This window comes from Myxine glutinosa, chromosome 7, assembly GCF_964187855.1.
Source record: "Myxine glutinosa chromosome 7, kmMyxGlut1.1, whole genome shotgun sequence".
In the NCBI taxonomy this organism is placed as follows: Eukaryota; Metazoa; Chordata; class Myxini; order Myxiniformes; family Myxinidae; genus Myxine; species Myxine glutinosa.
Window position 1 is genome coordinate 78,758,268 of NC_136267.1, and position 21,772 is coordinate 78,780,039.

Genomic DNA, 21,772 nt, shown 5'->3' on the forward strand with positions numbered 1-21,772 from the left:
ACAAGGAAAGCAAGCTCCTTCAAGTGCTGCAATTATGGCAGACATGCATTGTGTATCTGGTGGCATGTGGGATCTGATGATTTGAAGGAAGCCTTTGCTTTTCTAATCCTACCAGCATACAAGGAATGCACATTGCTGCAAATTAAGCAAATTTATTAACCTTTGTGATGGCACAGGAGGTTGAGCACTGCTTGGCACTTGTCTGACACACTGGGGCCTATGGGCTTGGAAACCCATCCACAATGCGCCCTCGGCTCTTAGCAGCCACGGCCTCGGCCGACTTCCCTGCGACCAGCATGTCACGTTCACTTTGCATCGTCGTCGTTTTACCAATTCCCACTGGCAAGTCTGCTTTGACATTTAATTCCACCTCCCATCTCTGTTCTCCACAGCGAGCGAGCGTTCACTCGCTAACCCCGAGGTGGATAGGACGAGGGTGATCCATAAATTGAGGAGGTTCATGACACGTCGGCCAACGCTGCAGTCCCTCAAGGACAAAGGCTACATCAGAGGTGAGCTAACATTGTGAGCAACGCTGTGAGTGCAGCGTGGGTGATGTGGGATCATGTTACACATTGCCATATGGTATGATGTATTTTAGGAGAGTTTGTTGCCAACAATAGATCGTTGAAAAATCGAACACATTATGAATCAAGCATTAAGACCTGACTGCACGTTTTCTGCTTAAATAGTTTGGCCTTCTTAGGTCCCATGGAAAGCATCCAGGCAATGTTTTAATCCACTTGGCCACGATGAGGGAATACTTAGCATCTGTGGTCCTTAGACTGGATGCAAAATCTCAGCTTGCATTACCCAAAATAAGCTTTAGTTATTTGACTGCTTTTGGAACGAAGGCACACAAGTTCATAATTGGCCAGATTTGCTTTACTCGAAGCTTCGTTGAAGTTTCACTTGAAGTGCAATTATTGTGCAGTCAAATTTGCAACATTCAAATATGGAGGATCACCCACCTCCTCAATACCTTGCAAAGCATGTGCTGCTTGCGTTGTAGTAGCGATTGTCAATGACATAACAGTCGATCATTGTCATACAATGTAGAGTTTTAGCTACAGTACAATTTATTACATAAATGTGCTTGTAATCCTGCATTAGTGTATCTTCAGTGCATACCTCGTGTATCCTTCCCATTCTCCCTGATTCTTGCATCTACAGAGCAAGTATTTGGTTGTCCATTGGACACACTGTGTGAGCGGGAAGCCTCCACAGTTCCTGCATTTGTACAGCAGTGTATCAGTGCTGTCGAGAAACGAGGTAAACACTTTGCTATTGCTTTGCTATGAAAGCTCATCTCATTCCGAGATCCACATCAATCTTTTTTTATTTTTGGGATTGTCGCTAATTTTGTTGATGTAATCTGACTTTCCCTGTTGAGCTTTACAATGATTCTTTCAAGATTGATACGGCGAAGCGAGGTCGAGGCCGTTTATTCCTGATATGTGAAACGCCCTGCAATCCATGCCTACAGAAAACATACCTTTTGGAACGCCGGCCATATTTTCCATCCAAACTTTATTTAAAAACATTCTCCATGTGTATCAGGTACTCCTTTGTTGAGTACATCAGTTTTTTTGGCAATTGCTCAAGTGGTTGCAGAGAAAACAAATTTAAAAGTGAACTAGAAAGAGCAATCAGAGATTGCAGATCCTCGCTAGGACTTGTTTTGTGTGGTGTATTTTTTGTGGCAAATAAATGGAAGGATCTGCTAAATGAAAGATCATTGATTGCAAATGAAAGGTCTAAGTGGTCATGTTGTAAATGTGTGAAGGTTAAAGTCTGAAAAGTTGTGAAAGTGTAGGTGTCAAATGGTGTAAATGTCGAAATGAAATGGTCAAAGTGGTCTAAAGGGTGTAATTTATGTTTCTGAAAGGTCGGAATTGTTTGAAGTGGTTTTGCAACATCTAAAAACAATGTCTAAAGGTCAAAGGGGTCTACAGGGTATTAAAAGGTGTTAAGTTCTAAAGGGTAGAGAGGTGTCTTCTTGGGTGTCTATAGGGTGTTGGTGGTTTAACAGGGTCTATTGGGTTTACAGAGTCTTAAAGAATCTTGGGGTTCTCAAGGGTCTTGGGTTCTAAAGGATCTTATGAGTTTTAGGGGTCTAAAGTGACGTTCCGCAACCTGTGGGTTGCGACCCAATGTTTGGGTCGCGAAGGATTTTCAATGGGTCGCACGATCGTTTCAGAAATCGTGGGAAAAAAACTTTATCGACGATTTACTTCTCCCGACTGAACAGAACAGAGATCAAACGAACGCCGACACAAGCCTTATAGTGTGGACTCTTCTACCACGCTGTACCGATTTACCGCGATGTACCGCGCGTGCATCCGGTCAGTCAGATCATACGTTTAGTTTCCGACACGTGAATGTCCATTGCTTTTCATTCGAAAGATTGAGCTGTGAGCGTAAGGTACTCGCCATGGCTGGAAAGTATCAGCCTGTGTTCCTGAATTATGGGTTCACCTTGAATATCAATAAGCACAATGTTCATCGACCACAGTGTGTGATATGCCTTGACATGTTGGCCAACGAGTCCCTCAGGCCCCAAAAGCTGAAACGGCACCTCGAGAAGAAACATGGAGATCATTTCAACAAGTCGTGGGAGTTTTTTCTCCAGAAAGAACGCAAGATGAACAACAGCAAGTCAGTAATGAGTTCGGCTGTTTTTCCGTTTTCCGTTTTATTCTATTTCACAAAAGATACACCGCCAATGAATGTTGAGATTCATCTTCATCTTCATCTTCATCACCTTCTTCATCTTCATAATCATCGCCATCTTCTTCATTAAATCTTCATCCGGATTCATCGTAGGGGCGGATTCATCTCTTCCGAAGCTGCTAACAAGGCAGGGAGTTTACGCCTGATTGGCTGACAATATCAAGTGGGCGGTGTCTGTGATCGAAGTCGCTACTCATTCTCAAGGGGGGCGTGGTCTCTCGCTCTCTCTCTCTCTCTCTCATGGTCGTGGAGATCCGTACAAAATAACAACAAAATAAGGACAGTGTTTGGTATGATTGTCGTCACTTTGCTTTATTGTTCAATTACGAATTGTACTACTGTACAAAGATGATGAACCGAACCCGTACCAAGATATTAACGTCATAAGCAATCGATATTTCCGTGACGGTTTGTGGAAGGGGGTGGGGGGGGGGGTGGGTGGGGGGGGGGGGGTGGGTGGGGGGGGGGGGGGGGTGGGTGGGGGGTTCAATGGGTCACGACTGGATGCCTGGGTTTTTTATTGGGTCCTGGGCTAAAAAGGTTGCGGAACGCAGGTCTAGAGGGTCGTATGGGTCTAAAGGGTCGTATGGTTCTAAAGGATTGAAAGGGTCCTTGGGGCCTCAAGAGTTCCAAAGGTATATAGAGATTGAAAGTAATTAATACACATACTCACGTTCTGTGCAGACAAATGGACAAACACAGACAGGCAACCAAACGGACCCAAATTCAATGCCCTCTTCTCTGGCGAGGGTAATAAAGGTGAAAAAGTGAGGGAGGAAGAAAAAAGTGAAGGCCATGGTCGACGTTCCACAACATTGTCAAGGATGGTTGTGGACGCCTATTACTAGTACATAAAACTAATTCTACTGAGGCCGAGCGAAGCGGGGTCTAGGCCGTTTAGTCCTGATATGTGAAACAACCGGCAGCCCATGACTTATTTTGGAACGCCTGCCATATTTTCAATCCAATCATTATGTAACCTTCTTTAAAAAAAATCTCCATGGGAAGGTGCTCCTATGTTGAAAGTTTTGTAAATCGCTCAAGCGGTTAGGGAGAAAATTAATTTAGAAGCGAATGAAGGTAAAAAGGTGAGGGCGGAAGAAAAAAAAAAGTAAGAGCCTCGTCCGATGTTCCACAACATGGTCAAGGATAGTTGTGGATGCCTTTTACTAGTTTATGCTTCCATTTGTATGGTTGTACATTAAAAACAGATCTCTTGTCATGACCAGCAGGTGTCTTGTCCCCTCAATCCTCTTACTCTCAAATTCCCCCAAAACAAATATTCTTCTTGCTTGCATCATACCACTATCAACCTCTCGGAAATTTTATCAGGGTCCTCATTGCATGACAGAGGCTTGAGTCAGACGTGCTGCATCGTCCTGATCGCAATTGATGAAGGCCTACATTTTCATAATCACTAATTCCTTGGATGCAAAATGCACCACCTCACACTATCTTTGTTTACAGTTGCTGTTTGTGCATTTTCTGGGGGAATAAACCCTGTCATGCTCCAATTAGGAAAACAAGTTCACCCCCATTTTCGTGGACAAACTGCCACAAATAGTTCGCCACTTTCGGTTACAAAGTTGTGCAACATTTTGTAACCCAGGAATTGGCTGTGTCGTCACATTCAAGGAAATAAAGATGTTAATAGAAAGTAAAAAGTTTAATCCAGTGGATTTGTATCTTTAAGGCATACGGAATCATGGGGAGCTTGCTTAGAATGTGTCAGTCCCTATTAATAGGTGTTTATGATGCTTTCTTTTCAGCACCCCGCATGACCATTGTAACCAAAAGGATGCATGAGAAAGTGCACACTTGAGCCATAAAATCGATGTCACTACAGCAATGGCATTGGGGCACTCCATAACCAGCGAGATATGAAGCAGGTTTATCGAGCTGTTTTTGACTCTAGTGATTGCAAGCATAGCACAAAAGACTCGGCAGTAGCTTGTGTAGGCTCGGCAAAAGATACCAAATAAGCTCTGAAATGAGCATTCTTCGGTAATCAACTGTTCTGGGCTCGCTTGTTTCCTGGTAATTTGTTTTGCTCCATGGTGTGAGATTGAGCAGTTTAATTGAATGCACACAAGATTTGCTTCAATATCAGGAGGTGTGCAAGGCCACAGTCAAAGTTGATACTTGTGTATGAAAAGAAACATCTTTGAATTTTTTCCATCTTCATGACGAAAACATCTGCGTGTTTTGGCTTTGCAGGACTCGACATTGATGGAATCTACAGAGTCAGTGGAAACCTGTCGGTGATACAGAAGCTCCGCTTTTATGTAGACCATGGTAAGAACCATTGTGGTCGGAAGCATACACCGATTCTGTAGTTATTGGTGTTCCAGCAATCTCGGCCATGGTAAAGGAGCAATAACTACTATGAGCCTTGCCATTTGTAAGGAAAATAGGTACCCAAAGGGGTCCGTCCTTCCAAGAGAAGTGCTTCTTCCAATAAGCGAAAACAAGTACAGTACTGTAACCTTGCTTGCTGCTTCATGTTATCAACACACCTGCAATAGAATGGCATATTGTGCATATAATTAAAAAATGGGTTTGGTATTGTAAAATACTGTTATGAATTTGGTTAGAGTGATATATAGAGCCAGGTAGATCTGAATAGGTAACGTGCTTCGACTGTCACGATAGGGAATCTACCTTGTAATAAGTTCTGTGTTTTTAGGCGGTTTGTCAGGTTAAGTGTATACCTGTGAACATACAAGGATGTTCGTGTGTTAAATAGTTGTAGGGATTAATATAAGACCCCTGTGTGTTAGACCTGGTGATCAAACCTGTGTCCCTTATGGCAACGCATTCTCATATAAACACTTAGATAGGTCCTTAGTGCACACAGTAATTAATTAGTTCCCCTCCCTTACTACAATGACCTTGGAAGAAAACAGGCAGGAAGCCAGATCGGGGCACTGCCGCATGGGCCGCAGCCAGATACACCACCAGCTAGCCTAGCACGAGCATCATAGCAGGCTATAACCACGCCCAGGGAACGTGTGATTGGTGGCAGCGGAAGACGCGAACCTCCAGCCAATCAGCGCGGAGGGCGCCAAACCACGACTTAGAAGGAGGTTGTTCATTGGAGGGAAGGCACGAGAACGTTCTGGAAGACAAAAGTATGAGGCTCTGATTGGGGATGCGCGAGATTGATGTCACATGCGAGGTGACAAAAGGACGCGCTGCACGACATTTTGTCTCTTGGCTTCTTCTTGTCTCTGCCATTTCCCTCTCGGTGCGTTCCTGGCGTTATTCGTACTCGCTCGTGCTTGAAGCTCGTTCTTTTCGCTTCCGCGCTGGTGGTCGTTGGTTCGTCATCCTCATGGTGCTTGGAGCGGGTGCTCGGTGCTCGGAGCTTGGAGCGGTTCTTGTGCTTGGTGCTACGAGCGAGGCTTGCAGGTGCAGCAAGGCGCTCGGTGAAGCCTGACGGTGCACGAACGAGGGGCGCATTGAGGCCTGCTTCCCGCTGACCGGAGCCGCGGTCAGACAACTGCGCTCGAACCCGGACGACACACTGCAGACTACTGATAGATAAGGCCGCACCCACAGAACATTACACGATGAGACATTTCTTTTATTAATTCAGTCCTTTGTTCGTTTCTGAAGTGAGGTGTGAGGGATCCCGATTTAGGATCATTATTTATCTTCCGTCGCGTTCCATTGTTTCGGGGTCGGAATAAATCATTCTTTTTGTACATTTTACCTCCCATGTTTGAGTTCATTAATTTGCAGTATTCGAGCTGCCATCGGTTCGCTATAGGTAAGCGCGTGCCGCCTCTTCTCTTTCACTTCTTCCTCCTGTGCTTTTATAGCCAAATCCGTGTTTGATTGTCGCCTCAAGTTAAATCCGTTTGGTCATTCGCGAGCCCTGGTATTCACCGGAAGGGATCGCGCGACAACTGGTGTCAGAAGTGGGATTTGAACCCTGTTATAAATTTGGTGTCGTGTGGAAAATTTTGAAGAATTTTTTTTAGTCAGAGGCGATAAATTTGAATAGTCGATCGGTGCACGGGACACGAACGGCGCGTCAGTTAAAATCGAAATTGGTTCCTGGTAAAAGCCGCGCGGGGAAGCGACCTCTTCTTTACGGATGGAAGAGGTAAGCAATATGGAAGAAAGGATGGAAGATGCGGGAAGCATTGGGGGTGAGTCGGAGGTAGTTGGGGGAGAGGGGGTTGAGCATAGTGATGGAGCTGCTCCTGCCGTAGGGACGGCTCCGATGGATTTCCAAGCCATGTATGAAAAAATAATGAAGGGATTGAGTGAACGCAGTGAACAAACCAGTGCAGAAATTCGGAAAATGAGTGATAGGTTAAAGGGAGAGATGAATGAATGAATGAATGATCGTTTTAAGGCCATTTTCCCCGCTAGAGCGGGGGTTGGCCTTGCGGGCCCCATGACCTCATGGTTCCCTGTTTGAGGCGATGTTTTTTTTATGGCCGGATGCCCTTCCTGATGCCAACCCTTGGTCTCCTCTTACGATGTGCAGGGATACGGTGTACCTATTCTAAATCGGGGTACACACCGTGATCATTCATCCCAGCAAGATGGTACTCAATTTGCCGACCTCGGAAGGATGACAGGCTGAGTCAACCCCACTGGCGTTAATTCAACGATTGACCGGGATTCGAACTCAGGATCCTACGATCCCAAGCCGGCACCCTAACCGCTAAGCCAACACCAGGCAGAGAGAGAGATGGGAGAACTTAATAGTAAAATGGATTCCCAAAGAAATGAATTGAAGGACAAAATGAGGGGAATGAAAAGGGAATTGAAGGGAGACATGAGGCGAATGATTAACAAAATGGATGCTCGGAGTGAGCGAGTGGAAAACAAAATTGAAGGATGGACGAAGGAATTGGAGGAAGGACGAAAGAATGGTGCCGATGGGGCCCAGGAGGAGCCAAGATTTGCAGAATTCGAATTGGCACGAGGGGAATTCAAATTGGGAATTGCACCGGGAATGGCAATTGAAGGAAATGGGGAAGTTAGGGAAGGAAATGGGGAATGGGGAATGTGGAAATTTTAATGGAGAATGTTTGTTTCATAGTGACCTGGAAGGCTATCGGGGCCGGGTGGATCCCCCAACACATCAACAGGGGGATGAATTTGGAGTGGTGCAGCATGAGGGCGGTTGTGCAGTGCAACAGGGGGTAGAGGTATTGGGGGTCCGTGTGGTGGAGCTATTGATCCATGTATTTATTGATCAAGGCCTGTGGGGGCCAGAAATGATGTATAATGATAATGAGCATGATTTGATCCAGCGGCTGGGGACCTGGGACCGTCCCATGGAGGTAGGGTTTGACCAGGCCCAAAGGAGTTTGGGGGAGGAGGTGAGTCGGTCCGAGGAGGTGGTTGAGGTGACCGAGGGGACCCGTGCATAACAATTGGGAACAGGAGGCTCCGAAATTGAATACCCAGTTGGGGGAGTGTTTTGGCTCTGAGCTGGATTTGGACCTTGGAGAGTCGGGAGATCGAGCCTCAGACAAATTGGTCCCCGTAGCGAATGTGAACAGCTGTGGGGAGGGGCCGAACAACCTGTGGTAGGGGTTGTTACCTGCAGCTGCGGTGATTGGACACCTGGGGCCAATTTTTTTTAAAGGAAATCGAAAATAAAATTAAAATGGGAATGTGATGTGGAGCAGCCATGGGGAGAGTTGGTCTCTGGGCTGTGGAATATGGACCAGGAGATGTCTATGGGGATGGCCTCGGGGAAAATTTGCCCATTTCAAAATTTGGTGATGCCAGCCAACTGGGGGGCTGTGCTGGCGAGATTTGGACGTGGGGTCCAGCCATGGGTGTCGTGGTACGACCTGGGCCCCACGGGGGGTCTGGTGGAGTGTGGCGTCCCTTGTCCGTCGGGGCGCCGCCCGAGCATATGGCTCGGGCCGGCAGGGTCACAGGACCCTGGTGGGGGTTAAGACCTCCAGGAGGTCCGAGGTGGTTTCTCACGCCTGGGATGGCATATATTGAGGACCACTAGGGGGAGGTGTGGGTGGCGCTTTGGTGGTGGCACCGCGGGTGGCCAACTTGGCCCTGATGTGGTGACCGCCCGGGCATGCAGCCTGACACCCTCTCACTGAGACTCTGGGACAGCCAGCACGTGGTGACCTGACATGCTGTGCTGGTCTATGGACGCGGGTCGAACCGAATGGACAGGGATGGATTTTAGCCCACCGGACAACCATTGGGGCATCTGTGGAACGTGATGGTGTGAGAGTGACCTTCCACAGATGTTTCGTTATGATGTGTGGACTCTCGGTTTGGGAAGAGAGCCATGGGAGTGTTGAATGGGAATAGGTAACGTGCCGAGCATATGGGCCATGCTCGGCTGGCATGTGTAATTGTGTATGGCAAAGCGTCTTTCTTTGGTGAGTATAGTAAAATGTGATAAATGTTTGACATGGATAATAATCTGAGGGTTAGATGCAAATTTAAGGGTGGATTTTGAAATGTCATGGTGGATACTGACAGCAGTGTCACCATTATTGATCCAGGTGTGTTTAGACCAAAGTGGTGGAGGCTGTGATAAAATTGACAGGTTAGCAGGACACTGCCTTCAACTGGTTGCGGGGGCGATTGCGCCAATATTTGGGACGCGGGGTTATGGGGATGCAGTTGTGTAGTTGAGGGTCAACATGGTGCTATGGGTGTCCGAGGTGTGTGGACCATGTCTTCTGGGTGGGTCTCCTGGTGGAGCCTGGCTGTCGACTGGACCTTGGTGTGGTCAAGTGTGGGTGGGCACAGGGGGCTGCAGTTGTGTGGACTGGGGTATGAGGGCAGCATAGGTGATGTGAGGGTAATGCTACGCACTGCGACCGTCTCCCCCAGGGCCGAGGTTGTGCATGCGGTAGTGTTTGTTTGCAGCAGGTGCTCACCACATTGGCCAGCTGGGGCTGGTTCAGCCGTGTTCCTCGCAGGGGGGCCGAAGGATGGATGGTGGGTCGCACCATTATGGGCACTCATGGGCCATGTTGGCGTTTTGACAGGTCACCTTGTCCCGGTGACCCTTGCACGGTAGAGGTGCGGAGCTGTCGTAGCCACAGGTGGTTGTTTAGAACGGTTCACCATTGGATGCGGACCCACATATCTGCCAGTATAGTGGGGAGAAAAGTGAAATTTGCAGAAATTTGATTGGTCCAATGATAAATTTTGGGATTCTGGAGGGTGGATGGCACTTTGGACCTGACCAACCGGAAATTACCTGCACATCAAGGTAGGGGTAAGGCCTTGATGGTTACTGTCACAGTGTCACAGGCTTCAGGAATTGCTATTTAAATTGGGGACATGTAATTTGGAGTTGGGGGCGGGTGAGAGTGATGACATGGTCGGTGAGGGGGGATGGAATGTGTGCCACAGAGTCTTGTGGGTGGCGTTTGTTTTTGTGTTCTGGTTATGTGTTTTTATGTGGTCGTGAGTTTGGAAATTGAAATAATGAATGAGTGGTGATTATTGTGTTGGAAATATATGTGTTGGTTAAATGTGAATGGGATTTCACAATGGCAGGCCATGGCAACTTTTTGTAACACCATCTCTGGAACAGTGTTTGAGAATTGAATGGCAGCGGGGGAGGAAATGTGTTTTTGGGATTTTGTGGGTGGGGAAGGTGTGTGTGTGTCCACAGGTACAGATAAAGCTCTGAGGAGCGATGCCTGCGCCCCCCCACCCTCCTCCTCTGCGGCAATTACCCTTGACAGCCAGTGGTATCTGGAAATTGGAGCTCATCGGTGGAGGGCCTGTTTGGGCGCCGTGGGGTAAGGGATACTCCCGGCGACCCGTGTAGCTGCGCTGAAGCAGGAGGCAATGGAGCCTGGTGTGTGGAGACCCCCACTGGCGGGGTAACGGCGGAAAGGGCTGTTTGGCTGTCATGGGGCCAAGAGGTAAAGGGGAGGGGCAACGAAGTTGTAAGTCAAGTGACTTGTTTTTGGGACTGCAGGCACCACAGCCTGAAGCGCCCCCACCATCTTACTTGTGCGGTACCTCCCCGCTGCCTAGTTGAGAGAAATGCACACACATGAATGACATCTATGCCATTGTCCTGCAGGGGGATGAATAAGTGCTTGTAATGATTTTTGTGCCTGATGACTTCTGGAATGTATATGAGTGGTTAAGGGTTTGTGTTGTATGAATGAGGGCGAAATCCACCGAGCCATGTCACTCACCTGTAACACCTGGACAGGGCCCGCGGAAATTTAGGGGTGCATTGGGATGGCCCCACAGGTAAGGTTGCGTCTTGTGGCATCCGCCGGGGTACGCGGTCTGTAGACGGGGGTCTGTACAAATATTAGAGTTGTGAATTTTTGGTTAAGCTTAAGGTTTTTGGTGAAGGTTAGTTTTGCGTGTTGTTTGTTTCCTCCCACCGCATGAACAATGAATCAAAATGATTGTACATATTTGCATGATTGGTAAGGGGATTAGCATGTTAAGGAGAATAGGTAAGTAGCTCTGGCTCACTTCCCACAGCCCTCCTGATTTATTTCATAGGTTAATTAAGTGTGAGACAGTAAGTGTTAAGACTGGAATGGTAGCGCCTGTAGTGAACCTTGCAGGAGCTACGGTTCCAGTGGGGGGGCTGTTTTATGAATTTGGGTAGAGTGATACATTGAGCCAGGTAGATCTGAATAGGTAACATGCTTCGACTGTCGCGATAGGGAATCTACCTTGTAATAAGTTCTGTGTTTTTAGGCGGTTTGTCGGGGTAAGTGTATACCTGTGAACATACAAGGATGTTCATGTGTTAAAATAATAGTTGTAAGGATTAATATAAGACCCCTGTGTGTTAGACCTGGTGATCAAACCTGTGTCCCTTATCGCAACGCATTCTCATATAAACAATTAGATAGGTCCTTAGTGCACACAGTAATTAAATTCCCCTCCCTTACATTCATTCATTCATTCATTCATATTCATTCATTCATTCATTCATTCATTCATTTCCCTTACAATAAGACTGTGTAAGACAGTAATAGAGTTCGGTCTCAAGACCGAACTCTCTTATCTGTCTCCCTCTTCCAAATCCTGGTGGCGTCTGGTCAAATCTGATTCTGGTGTTTGTACCCCCTCCATCCGCCTCCCTTACCTCAAACGGCTACACAGCTGACTCCGCACGTTAAAAAGCTGAATGCCTCAACTCTGTGTTTGCCTCTAAATCTTGTGTCCCAAACCCATCCCTCTCTGTACCCAGTCGTACCCAGCTGCTCCTGGACTCTGTGTCCTTTCCTCCTGACAGGGTGGAAAAGTTTCTGTCAACCCTCGACTCTGATTCTGCAACTGGACCTGACGGCATCACCCCACGGGTCCTAAAATCCTGTTCTTCTGCTCTTTCACTCCCTCTCTCTGTTCGCTTCACCCTCTCTTTTGCTCAAGGTCATCTGCCATCTGCTTGGAAATCTGCCAACATCACCGATTTACACAAAAAAGGTGCAAAAACAGATCCTAGCAACTACAGACCAATCAGCCTTCTCCCAATTATCAGCAAAGTCATGGAATCCATCATGCTTCGGATATGAAATCTTTCCTCTTCTTCAATGGCTTGATCTCTGATCATCAATTTGGTTTCAGACCAGGTCACTCTACTCTGGACATGCTGCTTCTGCTGTCTCAACAATGGATGGAGGTCCTCAATGCCAAACAGGAAATCAGAGCTGACTTCCTTGACATATCACGAGCCTGCGATACGGTCTGGCACCCCGCTCTGCTCACCAAACTCTCCTCCTTTGGTATCCATGGAAATCTCCACGCATGGCTGGTGGACTTCCTCTCTAGTCGTAGTCAACATGTGGCCCTGAATGGGTTTCTCTCATCTCCTCTTCTGGTTCAGGCTGGAGTTCCCCAAGGCAGTGTTCTGGGCCCTGTGCTTTTTCTGGTCTTCATCAATGATCTCTCTGACTCTCTTGAAAATCCTCTCTATCTCTTTGCTGATGACTGCACTCTCTGCCGCTCCATTCCTCATCCCTCATATCGGCAGTCTGCAGCCTCCTCACTCTCTGCAGACCTGGACAAAATCACAGACTGGGCAAACAAGTGGAACATGTCTTTCAATCCTGACAAATCTTACACTGTTACGATGTCTCTCCGAAAAGACCGACTGGACAACCCTCCCATCTACTTTCTGAAAAATCCTCTCCAATAATTTCTGTCACTCAAGCTTTTGGGTCTCACTATCTGCCATGATCTTTCCTGGTAAAACCACATTTCAAATCTGGCCTCCAAAGCCAATCGCCAACTGGGCATCCTCCGTTGTGCGAAGTCCTTTCTTGGCACACCTGAGCTCCTCACCACATACAAGGCTTTCATCCGCAGCTCAAGGGAATACTGCTCTCCCCTCTGGGCTGGTGCTCCTGCCTCACACCTAGTTCGTCTTCACGCTGTTGAAACCAAAGCGTTCAGAATCATTGAAATCTCCCACGATGAAGCTATCTCCGAGGGCCTTTCACTCACTCACCGCAAGCAGGTTGGTGGTCTTTCTGTCTTCTACCTACTCCTCTCTGGCCTAGCCCCCCCCCCCCCAGCCCTCTCTGTGCTCTGTCCCCCAAGTACTCCTGCAGGTCGCACAAGATCTGCCTGCAACCCTCTTATGGTTAAACTGCCAAAATCAAGACTCTCTGCTCACCTTCACTCCTTCATTCCTCTTTTCTCCCACCTCTGGAACAAACTCCCTCACTTTCTTCAATCCCACTCCTCCCTCCAAGTCTTTAAAACAGCTGTTCACCACCATCTCTTACACACAGGTTGACTCAGCCTGTCATCCTTCCGAGGTCGGCAAATTAAGTACCAGTTCACTGGTAATTCCTTGTGTGTGCCAAGAGGCGACTAAGGCGATATATATTCCCCAAGAGGCAATATATATATTCGCCCCCATCCAAAACCTTGATCTTTTCTACCCCCGCTAATTTCACCCCAAATCCACTTTTTTGAAATACCAACCTGCTTTCCTGGTAGTCCTTGGTGTCCTTGTGTTTTATACTTCTCCCATGCCCCCCACCCCCCTTCCCACGCCTCCTCCCCCCAAGCCCTCTCCCTCCCACACATCTCCCGATGTCCCTGCTCTCAAAGGTTGTGTTTGTGTGCTTCCCCTTCTCTCCCCATCTTGTCTACCGCTCCCCTTTTTATATACTTTGTTTGTCTGTTTGATTTGTTTGTGTGATAAATGTTAGCTCTTTCACGAGCCTCGATTCTGCATACAAAAAAATAGAAAAAAAAGACAAGCAGGCAGCGGACGCGTACAACACCGGCATGGGCGTCAGACATCGAGCAAGGCTGGGAGCCACGCCCAGGAGGACTGTTGATTGGCCAGAGGGAGGGGTGAGCAACACCACAGAGCGGGAAGCACTCGGCCAATGGGAGGGCACCAGCGCAGCAGAACCTTTGAGAGACAAGGCGCTGGTTGTGGCGAGCAAGACTTGACGTCACACGCGAGGTGACAAAAGGGCTCGCTTGATGACATTTTGGTTCTCTTCGCGCTGGACGACATTGTGTCTCTGGACTCTCTTCCATTTTCCCTCTCTGTGCATTCCTGGCGTGATTCGTACTCGCTCTCCTCGTGTTGGAGATCGGCCTCGTGTTGGAGATAGCCGCGTTATTTTCCTGTCCTGCTATCCTTGTAAATAAATCCTTGTATTATTTTCTGTATATACCTGAACGCAGTTTTCCGTGTGATTTATTTAATTTCCAGCGGCATTGGAGATGCTCCGAGAACAGGTAAGACTGCAGGGTCTTGCGCCGCCCCTCCACCCCGCGCAATTTTGTATAGTTTTCTGTCTTTGAGTCCGCCATTGAGTTTTCGCCTCGAGAGCTAAGGCCTTCTCGATCGACTTCCGTGACCGTCTGATTTTCATCAAAGGTGGCCACACGGCAATACTTCAAATGGATAACCGTTTTTTTTATTGCAGGATGTAAAAAGAATAACTCTCACATATTTCTGCAGCAGAGGTCTGTCATTAATATGTAATTGCTCGTGTGGATTGCCAGGAAAATTATGTGCCTCAACTTGTAACGTTTGTCTTGAGAACTTGCAATTGCCATTAACTATTTACTAGTAATGACGTGAATAACCAATGACATTGACTCATTTCAGTAACGTGTCATTTTTATGATGGGTGGAAGCGATGTACTCAAGACCGGGTACTTCTGTTAATTTGGGTGCTGGAGGGAGGGGGATGAGGGAGGTCTTGTGAAAAGGTGAATGTGCTGTCGGTGTTTGTTCGTTCCTCACCTTACAACAGTCTTCATCCCCTTTTCATGGACAAATGAGTGGCAGATCTCTTTTGTTTATTGTTGAGCTGCCTTGAGTTACTCCCTCACGGGGCAGCATGTCGGTTTACTTTATGGGGGAATCCATTCCCCACTGATGATGGTTTGGGAGCCAGAAACGTGCACGTGGATTGATTCCCTTCCCCAGGGGGTACGCTAACGCTCCTGTCCAAAAAGGCTTCTAAAGCTATGTAGGCTGACTTGTGCTGAGGTTATTAGTGTAACAGCTGCTGCAGTTATGAGTGTAGCATTGGCCAGTGAGTAGTTGTGTGTTTTTCACAGACTACAACTGAGCCAGTTTGTCCATTTAATTTTGATAGCGATTATCTTGGCTGCAAAAGAGTTATTATGAAGTGATAATAGGCACCTAAGATCGATACGTCGCAGGTAACCCTTGTTGGTCAGGACCTCTGTAACAAGTGCTGGTGTGGCATGGGGGTTCATGGTCACCATTACAGCGGTTGAGGGGTGTGTGTGTGTGTGTGTGTGTGTGTGTGTGTGTGTGTGTGTGTGTGTGTGTGTGTGTGTGTGTGTGTGTGTGTGGTTGTGTGTGGTTGTGTGTGTGGTTGTCTGGTTGTCATCTCCAGAAGATGGAAGGGAGTCCTCCCAGGGCTTTGAAGTATCCATCTCAGTTTTGGCAAGGGATCATGGAGTTAGGTGAGAGGTTTTTGCCTCCAATTATGGGTGAGAGATATGATTGGATCTTGCTATTTGTATGTTAATTGCTATGGCATTGCATGTGGTACATGCTTGGGAGTCTCGGTGGTTCGCATTTCTGTCTACGCTTTCGCTGATTACTCGCAAACAAGTGATGAAACTGGTCCAGTGGCTGAGGGGCGTGCAACATTGGGATTCTCATATACAGTGCATTCAGAAAGTAATCATACCCCTTCACTTTTTTCACATTTTGTTATGTTGCAGCCTTATGCTGAAATCGTTTAAATTCATTTTTTCCATCAATCCACACTCAATACCCCACAATGACAAAGAGAAAACAGGATTTTAGAAAGTTTTGCAAATTTATTAAAAAGAAAAAACTGAAATATCACATTGACATAAGTATTCAGACCCTTCACTCAGTACTTAGTTGAAGCACCTTTGGCAGCGATTACAGCCTCGAGTCTTCTTGGGTATGACGCGACAAGCTTTGCACACCTGGATTTGGGGATTTTCTGCCATTCTTCTCTGCAGATCCTCTCAAGCTCTGTCAGGTTGGATGGGGACCGTCGGTGGGCAGCCATTTTCAGGTCTCTCCAGAGATGTTCGATTGGGTTCAAGTCAGGGCTCTGGCTGAGCCACTCAAGGACCTTCACAGAGTTGTCCTAAGCCACTCCTGCGTTATCTTGGCTGTGTGCTTGGGGTCATTGTCCTGTTGGAAGGTGAACCTTTAGCCCAGCCTGAGGTCCTGAGCGCTCTGTTTCAGGTTTTCATTAAGGATATCTCTGTACTTGCCTCGACACAATACTGTCTCTGAGCTCTGCAGGCAGTTCCTTCGACCTCATGGCTTGGTTTTTTCTCTGATATGCATTGTCACCTGTGAGAGCTTATATAGACAGGTGTGTGCCTTTCCAAATCATATCCAATCAATTGAATTTACCACAGGTGGTCTCCAATCAAGGTGTAGAAACATCTCAAAGATCAAGAGAAATGGGAGGCACTTAAGCTAAATTTCAAGTGTCATAGCAAAGGGTCTGAATACTTATGTCAATGTGATATTTCAGTTTTTTCTTTTTAATAAATTTGCAAAACTTTCTAAAATCCTGTTTTCTCTTTGTCATTATGGGGTATTGAGTGTAGATTGATGAGGGAAAAAATGAATTTAAACGATTTCAGCATAAGGCTGCAACATAACAAAATGTGAAAAAAGTTAAGGGGTCTGAATACTTTCTGAATGCACTGTATATGTATGCACACATACACGTGTGTGTGTGTGTGTGTGTGTGTGTGTGTGTGTGTGTGTGTGTGTGTGTGTGTGTGTGTGTGTGTGTGTGTGTGTGTGTGTGTGTGTGTGTGTGTGTGTATTTAGGTTCTGCTTTGCATACAGTAAGCAAGCATGTTCCACCAGTTTGATATAAAGCTGAGAATGTATGAGTTGCATCCAAATAATGGGGTCTCTCAATTTATTTTGACCATTTAGATGTGCTGGTCTGACTAATTATCTCAACTGAGCAGCTCCATATTGTGGGGCATTGTCGTAATGGAAGTGAAAGTCTGGCTGTGCACATTCAACCTTATGCATGACTGACATATAAAATCAGAAATGAAAAGTAAAATCAGAAAAGAAAAGAAAATCTGCTATTTGCATGGCTGATAAAAACTTCTAATACTTCATGGTAAATGCTACCAGAAACAGTTGTTGATTTTGGAGTGCAATGGGGGCGAATAATGCCGCGACCATCCCAAAGGATGACCACCATCGTCGTCGTGGCTGATGCCTACTCACCATTGCACCATATGGATTATTTGGAGCTGAATCCAAATGCTTCTACTGTGCCAACTACCTTTTGGTTTTTTGATTGAAGGGCATCCAGGTTGTGTCCATCGTCACAATTGTGTTCACAAACTCCCCTATTCTCTGCACTCCCTGCTCATAATGTTTTGAGGCATGGAGAAACGTGTGGCTCTTTGGTCTTTAGCTGTGAGAACTACATGGCACCAAACATGCAGAACCCTTTGACATTTTGAGATCATTGTGGAAAATTGTATACAGAACCATTTGATCTTCATGGCATCATAGCGACTTCTTCACCATTTTCCTGTGATGGCTCATCACTGATTTTTTTTTTTCACATGCTGAATATTTTTCAGGAACATCATTTGGGATCCTCTGGAATGAGGGTTAGTTCATGGCTTTATAGTCCCTCTTTGTACGTCCGAACCAAACGTCAATCAATTAGTACTGTGGTCACAACCTACGACAAAATCTGGTAACATGCCGTTTGGGAACCGCACCTTTAAAGCACTCTTAAAAGATGAACAGCACGATTGGGAAACACACATTTAATGCGGTTAAAAAATTAACTCTACACCTCTTATCCGTGTCGCCCTATCCACGGTTATATCAGAACAAGCTGATTCGTCACTTGTTAACAGATTGCTTAACCCCATTATGTGGCCATTCAAAAATTATCTAACACTATTTTTTTTTAGTAATTTATGTAATGTAACACTTGATTACGTAACGTAATATTTGATGACCATGCGTTCTGATGAGCTTGATTAAACCTTTAGCGGATTACAAACCCGGGCAGTGTATAATGAGCAGAGGCCGACACACCTAATGGGTTAGGCCCTTTAGAAAACCAAAATGCCGTCATATAATTTCGTCTCGGTGATGTGGTGGGTGGCGTCGAGCGACAGATGTGGGTGTGTTCCGGCAGCTGTACAACCAATTGGCGCACATTTCAAAAATCGACCCCCAACAAGAACCCAACAACAATATCAACCTGAAGCTCTTGTAGAATTGCGACTTATCGCAGGTAAAACATTCACATGTTTCTCATGCAAGCTAATGACCATTTTCCAATGTAAAGCATATACTGTAAGTACAATGCCACCGATGACACCTCGTAACGTATGCTGCTACCACATGTCAAATGACACTGGAAACGTTACATTAATCGGTGGAACACTTTGAAGGATTGCATGGTAAATTATTGTAAGTGTAGTTTTACTTGAGAGAAATCTCTCCAAAAACCTTACAGGCCTTCGAGGGCAGTGCAGTATAAAAGATTCAGTCTTGGACATAAGTGTCTGCTGTAATAAGCTTTACATGTAAGGTTTTCTTTTTACTGTGCCTGTAAATTATCTTACTCCACATTGCATGAGGGGTACTTTTAGCAATGTTAGATTTAAATAACCAAACGCATCATCACTGATGTCCGATTGGATGGACTAAAGAAAAGAGGAGTTGGAGATCAGCTAGGACACGAATGCTCATGTGAATGAGAAACGAAATGCAAAAGGATTATGCAGGGATATAGAGGAGCATGAATCCTGGCATTTAGGACAAAAAACAGCAGGTAGGACAAATCTTCCTGAGTACAAAGTGCTTTAGCTTTGAGAAAGGATGTCTGGAAGCATTGGTGCCAGTAATTGGAGGTTAAAATACAAGAAAACAGGCCCGAAGGACCACGTTCATCACGGCTGTCAACAAAAAACATTTATGATCCTTGTCCCTAAGTTTCCCTTATTAACACCTATCTTCTTACATAAATACAGCCTTTTAATGAGCTCACCATACAACTATTTTAAATAGTTCACCATACAATTACAACTATTTTTCCGAATAGTATGTATGTGTAAGGGCGTTCCCGCAACAAGCTTGCTTTTTGGGAATCGGCCTCCTTCAGCTATTCAAATGTCTTCTTTATACCCTGTTGCTTTTTTGAAGGAAATAAATGTTGTTCTGATTGATAAAGGCCATTCTGTTGACTTTGCTTAAAAACAATATTTTAAGTTCATCATTAAAGCTGCCATTTTGGTTCCCAATATATCGGTTTTTGACTGGGCATTTTAGACCTCTTGACCACAGTCGAGGTCATTTGATTTGGGTCAAGGTCGGTTTGACCAGGGTCATTGCATTTTGCTGCATGGAGGGAAAGTGTGCCCTCGTATAATGTGATGGGTGAACTACTTTAAGGGAGGAATATAAAAAATAGGGGCAATACCCCTGGGCACTCACCTGGTAGAATAAAGCAGTATACTACACGGACTAAAGTATTTTAAACAGTATCACAACATTTTCAAACAATTTAAATAGTTATGAGAAGACAGGGCAGCATGTACAATCGTACTAACATAATAAGACTTTAATGAACAAACAAACAAAAAAAATACCTACTTTGGAGAACAACCCCCCATATATGGTCTTAGTCCCCGATTTAAAAAAAAAAAATGCCAGGGACAACCATTGGTACATCACAGGTGATGAACGGAACGTTGTGGTCAAGTCTCATCGGAAATGTAAGTGCAGTTTCTGAGAAGAAAGCAAATACCTATTTTGGGGGGTGACTGAGCCCCCCCCCCCCCCTTGTAGACCCCTTCAGGGCCCGATTTTTCAAATGCTGTGAACAAACTTTGTTACATCGCAGATGTTGAAGGTTGTGGTCAAGTTTCATCGAAATAGTGTGTAGTTTCAGAAAAGAAAGTAAAGACTTATTTTGGGGGGTCAATCCTGAATCCACTTTGATCCCCGGTAGACCCCCTTGGACCCTGATTTTTTTAATTTTTTTTTTTATGCTGTGAACAAACTTGAGTTGCAACATACCAAGTATCATTTGTGCCAAGTTTGGTCACAATCCCATCAGCGGTTTCGGAGAAGTGGCAAGTGTTTATGGACTGACGGATGACACGCCATCGCATAAACTCCCCGGAACGACATTCCAGGTGAGCTACAAAAGGAGGGTCAAGACAAACAAGCAGACAGAGATAGACAGGCAAGCTTCTATGCAACTGAGCTATTGTCTGGCTGATGTCATGCAAAATGACAGAGAAAAACCAACACCTCATTTTTAAATGAAGAAGATTATGAAGACTCTTTTACTTTTTAAGTTACGAACGAATGAATGAATGAATCTGAGTTTTTGATTAAACAGCATGTCATACTGGATAACGCTAAGTGTAGAAATATTGCCACCCTTGAATTGATGCATTTATTTATTTATTACAGAGGAGGAACTTGACCTCTCCCAGAGCCAGTGGGAGGACATACACGTCATCACTGGTGCATTCAAAATGTTCTTCCGAGAGTTGCCCGATCCACTCTTCACTCATGCTACGTTTGACCAATTTGTTGACGCGATTAGTAAGTAATGCCATGTGTCTAGTGTTGCATGTGAGGAAATGTGTGATGGTCACACCCACACGTGCTCTGTTTTCCTTGCATTGCTGTGAGACTAATCATGGAGCTTGTGCATAAATATATCGCATGTTGGACAAGGAATTTGAGGGACACCAGTGGACCTATGCATAAATTACATTGGTAATGGACAAGAACGGCACTCGGTAGAGGGCACACCTCAGCCAGGCTGAACACTTTACGTTTTGTATCACACTGAAACCTTAACCAAAATCTTATCAGCTTGTTCTTGTTTATCACCTGCACACCTCATCCACCAAGTCTTGTTTTTTCTTCTTCTTCTTCTTCATAACGTGTCCGCAACGTTTTGAAATATCGTACAATATGTTTTTTTTTGTCCCTATCTCTGAATGGTAAAGAATAACTTTAAAACAATTTAGTATCCGGGTGTGGAACTTCACCAAAATCCCATAAATTCGTCCTTGTCACGTACCCAACCTCGTCACCAAGTTTCGTCCAAATCGGTCCATATCTATTTGAGATATCCTGCTCACAAACAAACAAACTGGTGAAAACATAACCTCAGTTCGGTGGCAGGGGTCACGATACATGGGATTTTGACTGTGGGTTCAGATGGAAATGCTAAATGGACCATTCCAGTTCTCGGTAAATGCCTGTTACCGAGCAGAGCTCCAATCCGGAATTGATATATCCAACCTCACAACTGACTTTTAGGAGCTGTGGGATTGAATGAGTTCTCATTAATCGTGATCATGCTGGAATGTTTGTTTTTGCACAGAAATCAAAGATTACAGTCATCGGCTGAAGTGCATCAAGAATGCTGTCAAAGCACTACCAAGAGAAAACCAGGACACCATGAAGACGGTTTTCAGCCACCTAATCAAGTATGCTGCACTCCCCTCTTCCTTCACTTGTTTATCTTTGGATACATGCAATCTATTCTATTTTCGTGAG

General features: G+C 45.7%; 1 protein-coding gene across 7 annotated transcripts in view; it reads left to right on the forward strand.

Moving 5' to 3' along the window:
- The window catches only part of LOC137416826 (rho GTPase-activating protein 15), a 186,635-nt gene that overhangs the window by 162,673 nt on the left and 2,190 nt on the right, over window positions 1-21,772 (forward strand). For 4 of the 7 annotated variants that reach the window (XM_078781895.1, XM_078781896.1, XM_078781897.1 and 1 more), the window contains 5 exons: window positions 393-512; window positions 1,174-1,272; window positions 4,951-5,028; window positions 20,669-20,803; window positions 21,597-21,702. In XM_078781895.1, the coding sequence (XP_078638021.1) occupies window positions 393-512; window positions 1,174-1,272; window positions 4,951-5,028; window positions 20,669-20,803; window positions 21,597-21,702 (538 nt within the window). Of the gene's footprint in view, window positions 1-392; window positions 513-1,173; window positions 1,273-4,950; window positions 5,029-18,377; window positions 18,477-20,668; window positions 20,804-21,596; window positions 21,703-21,772 lie in introns of all 7 variants that reach the window. The other 3 variants (XM_078781893.1, XM_078781894.1, XM_078781898.1) reach the window with 1 other exon arrangement.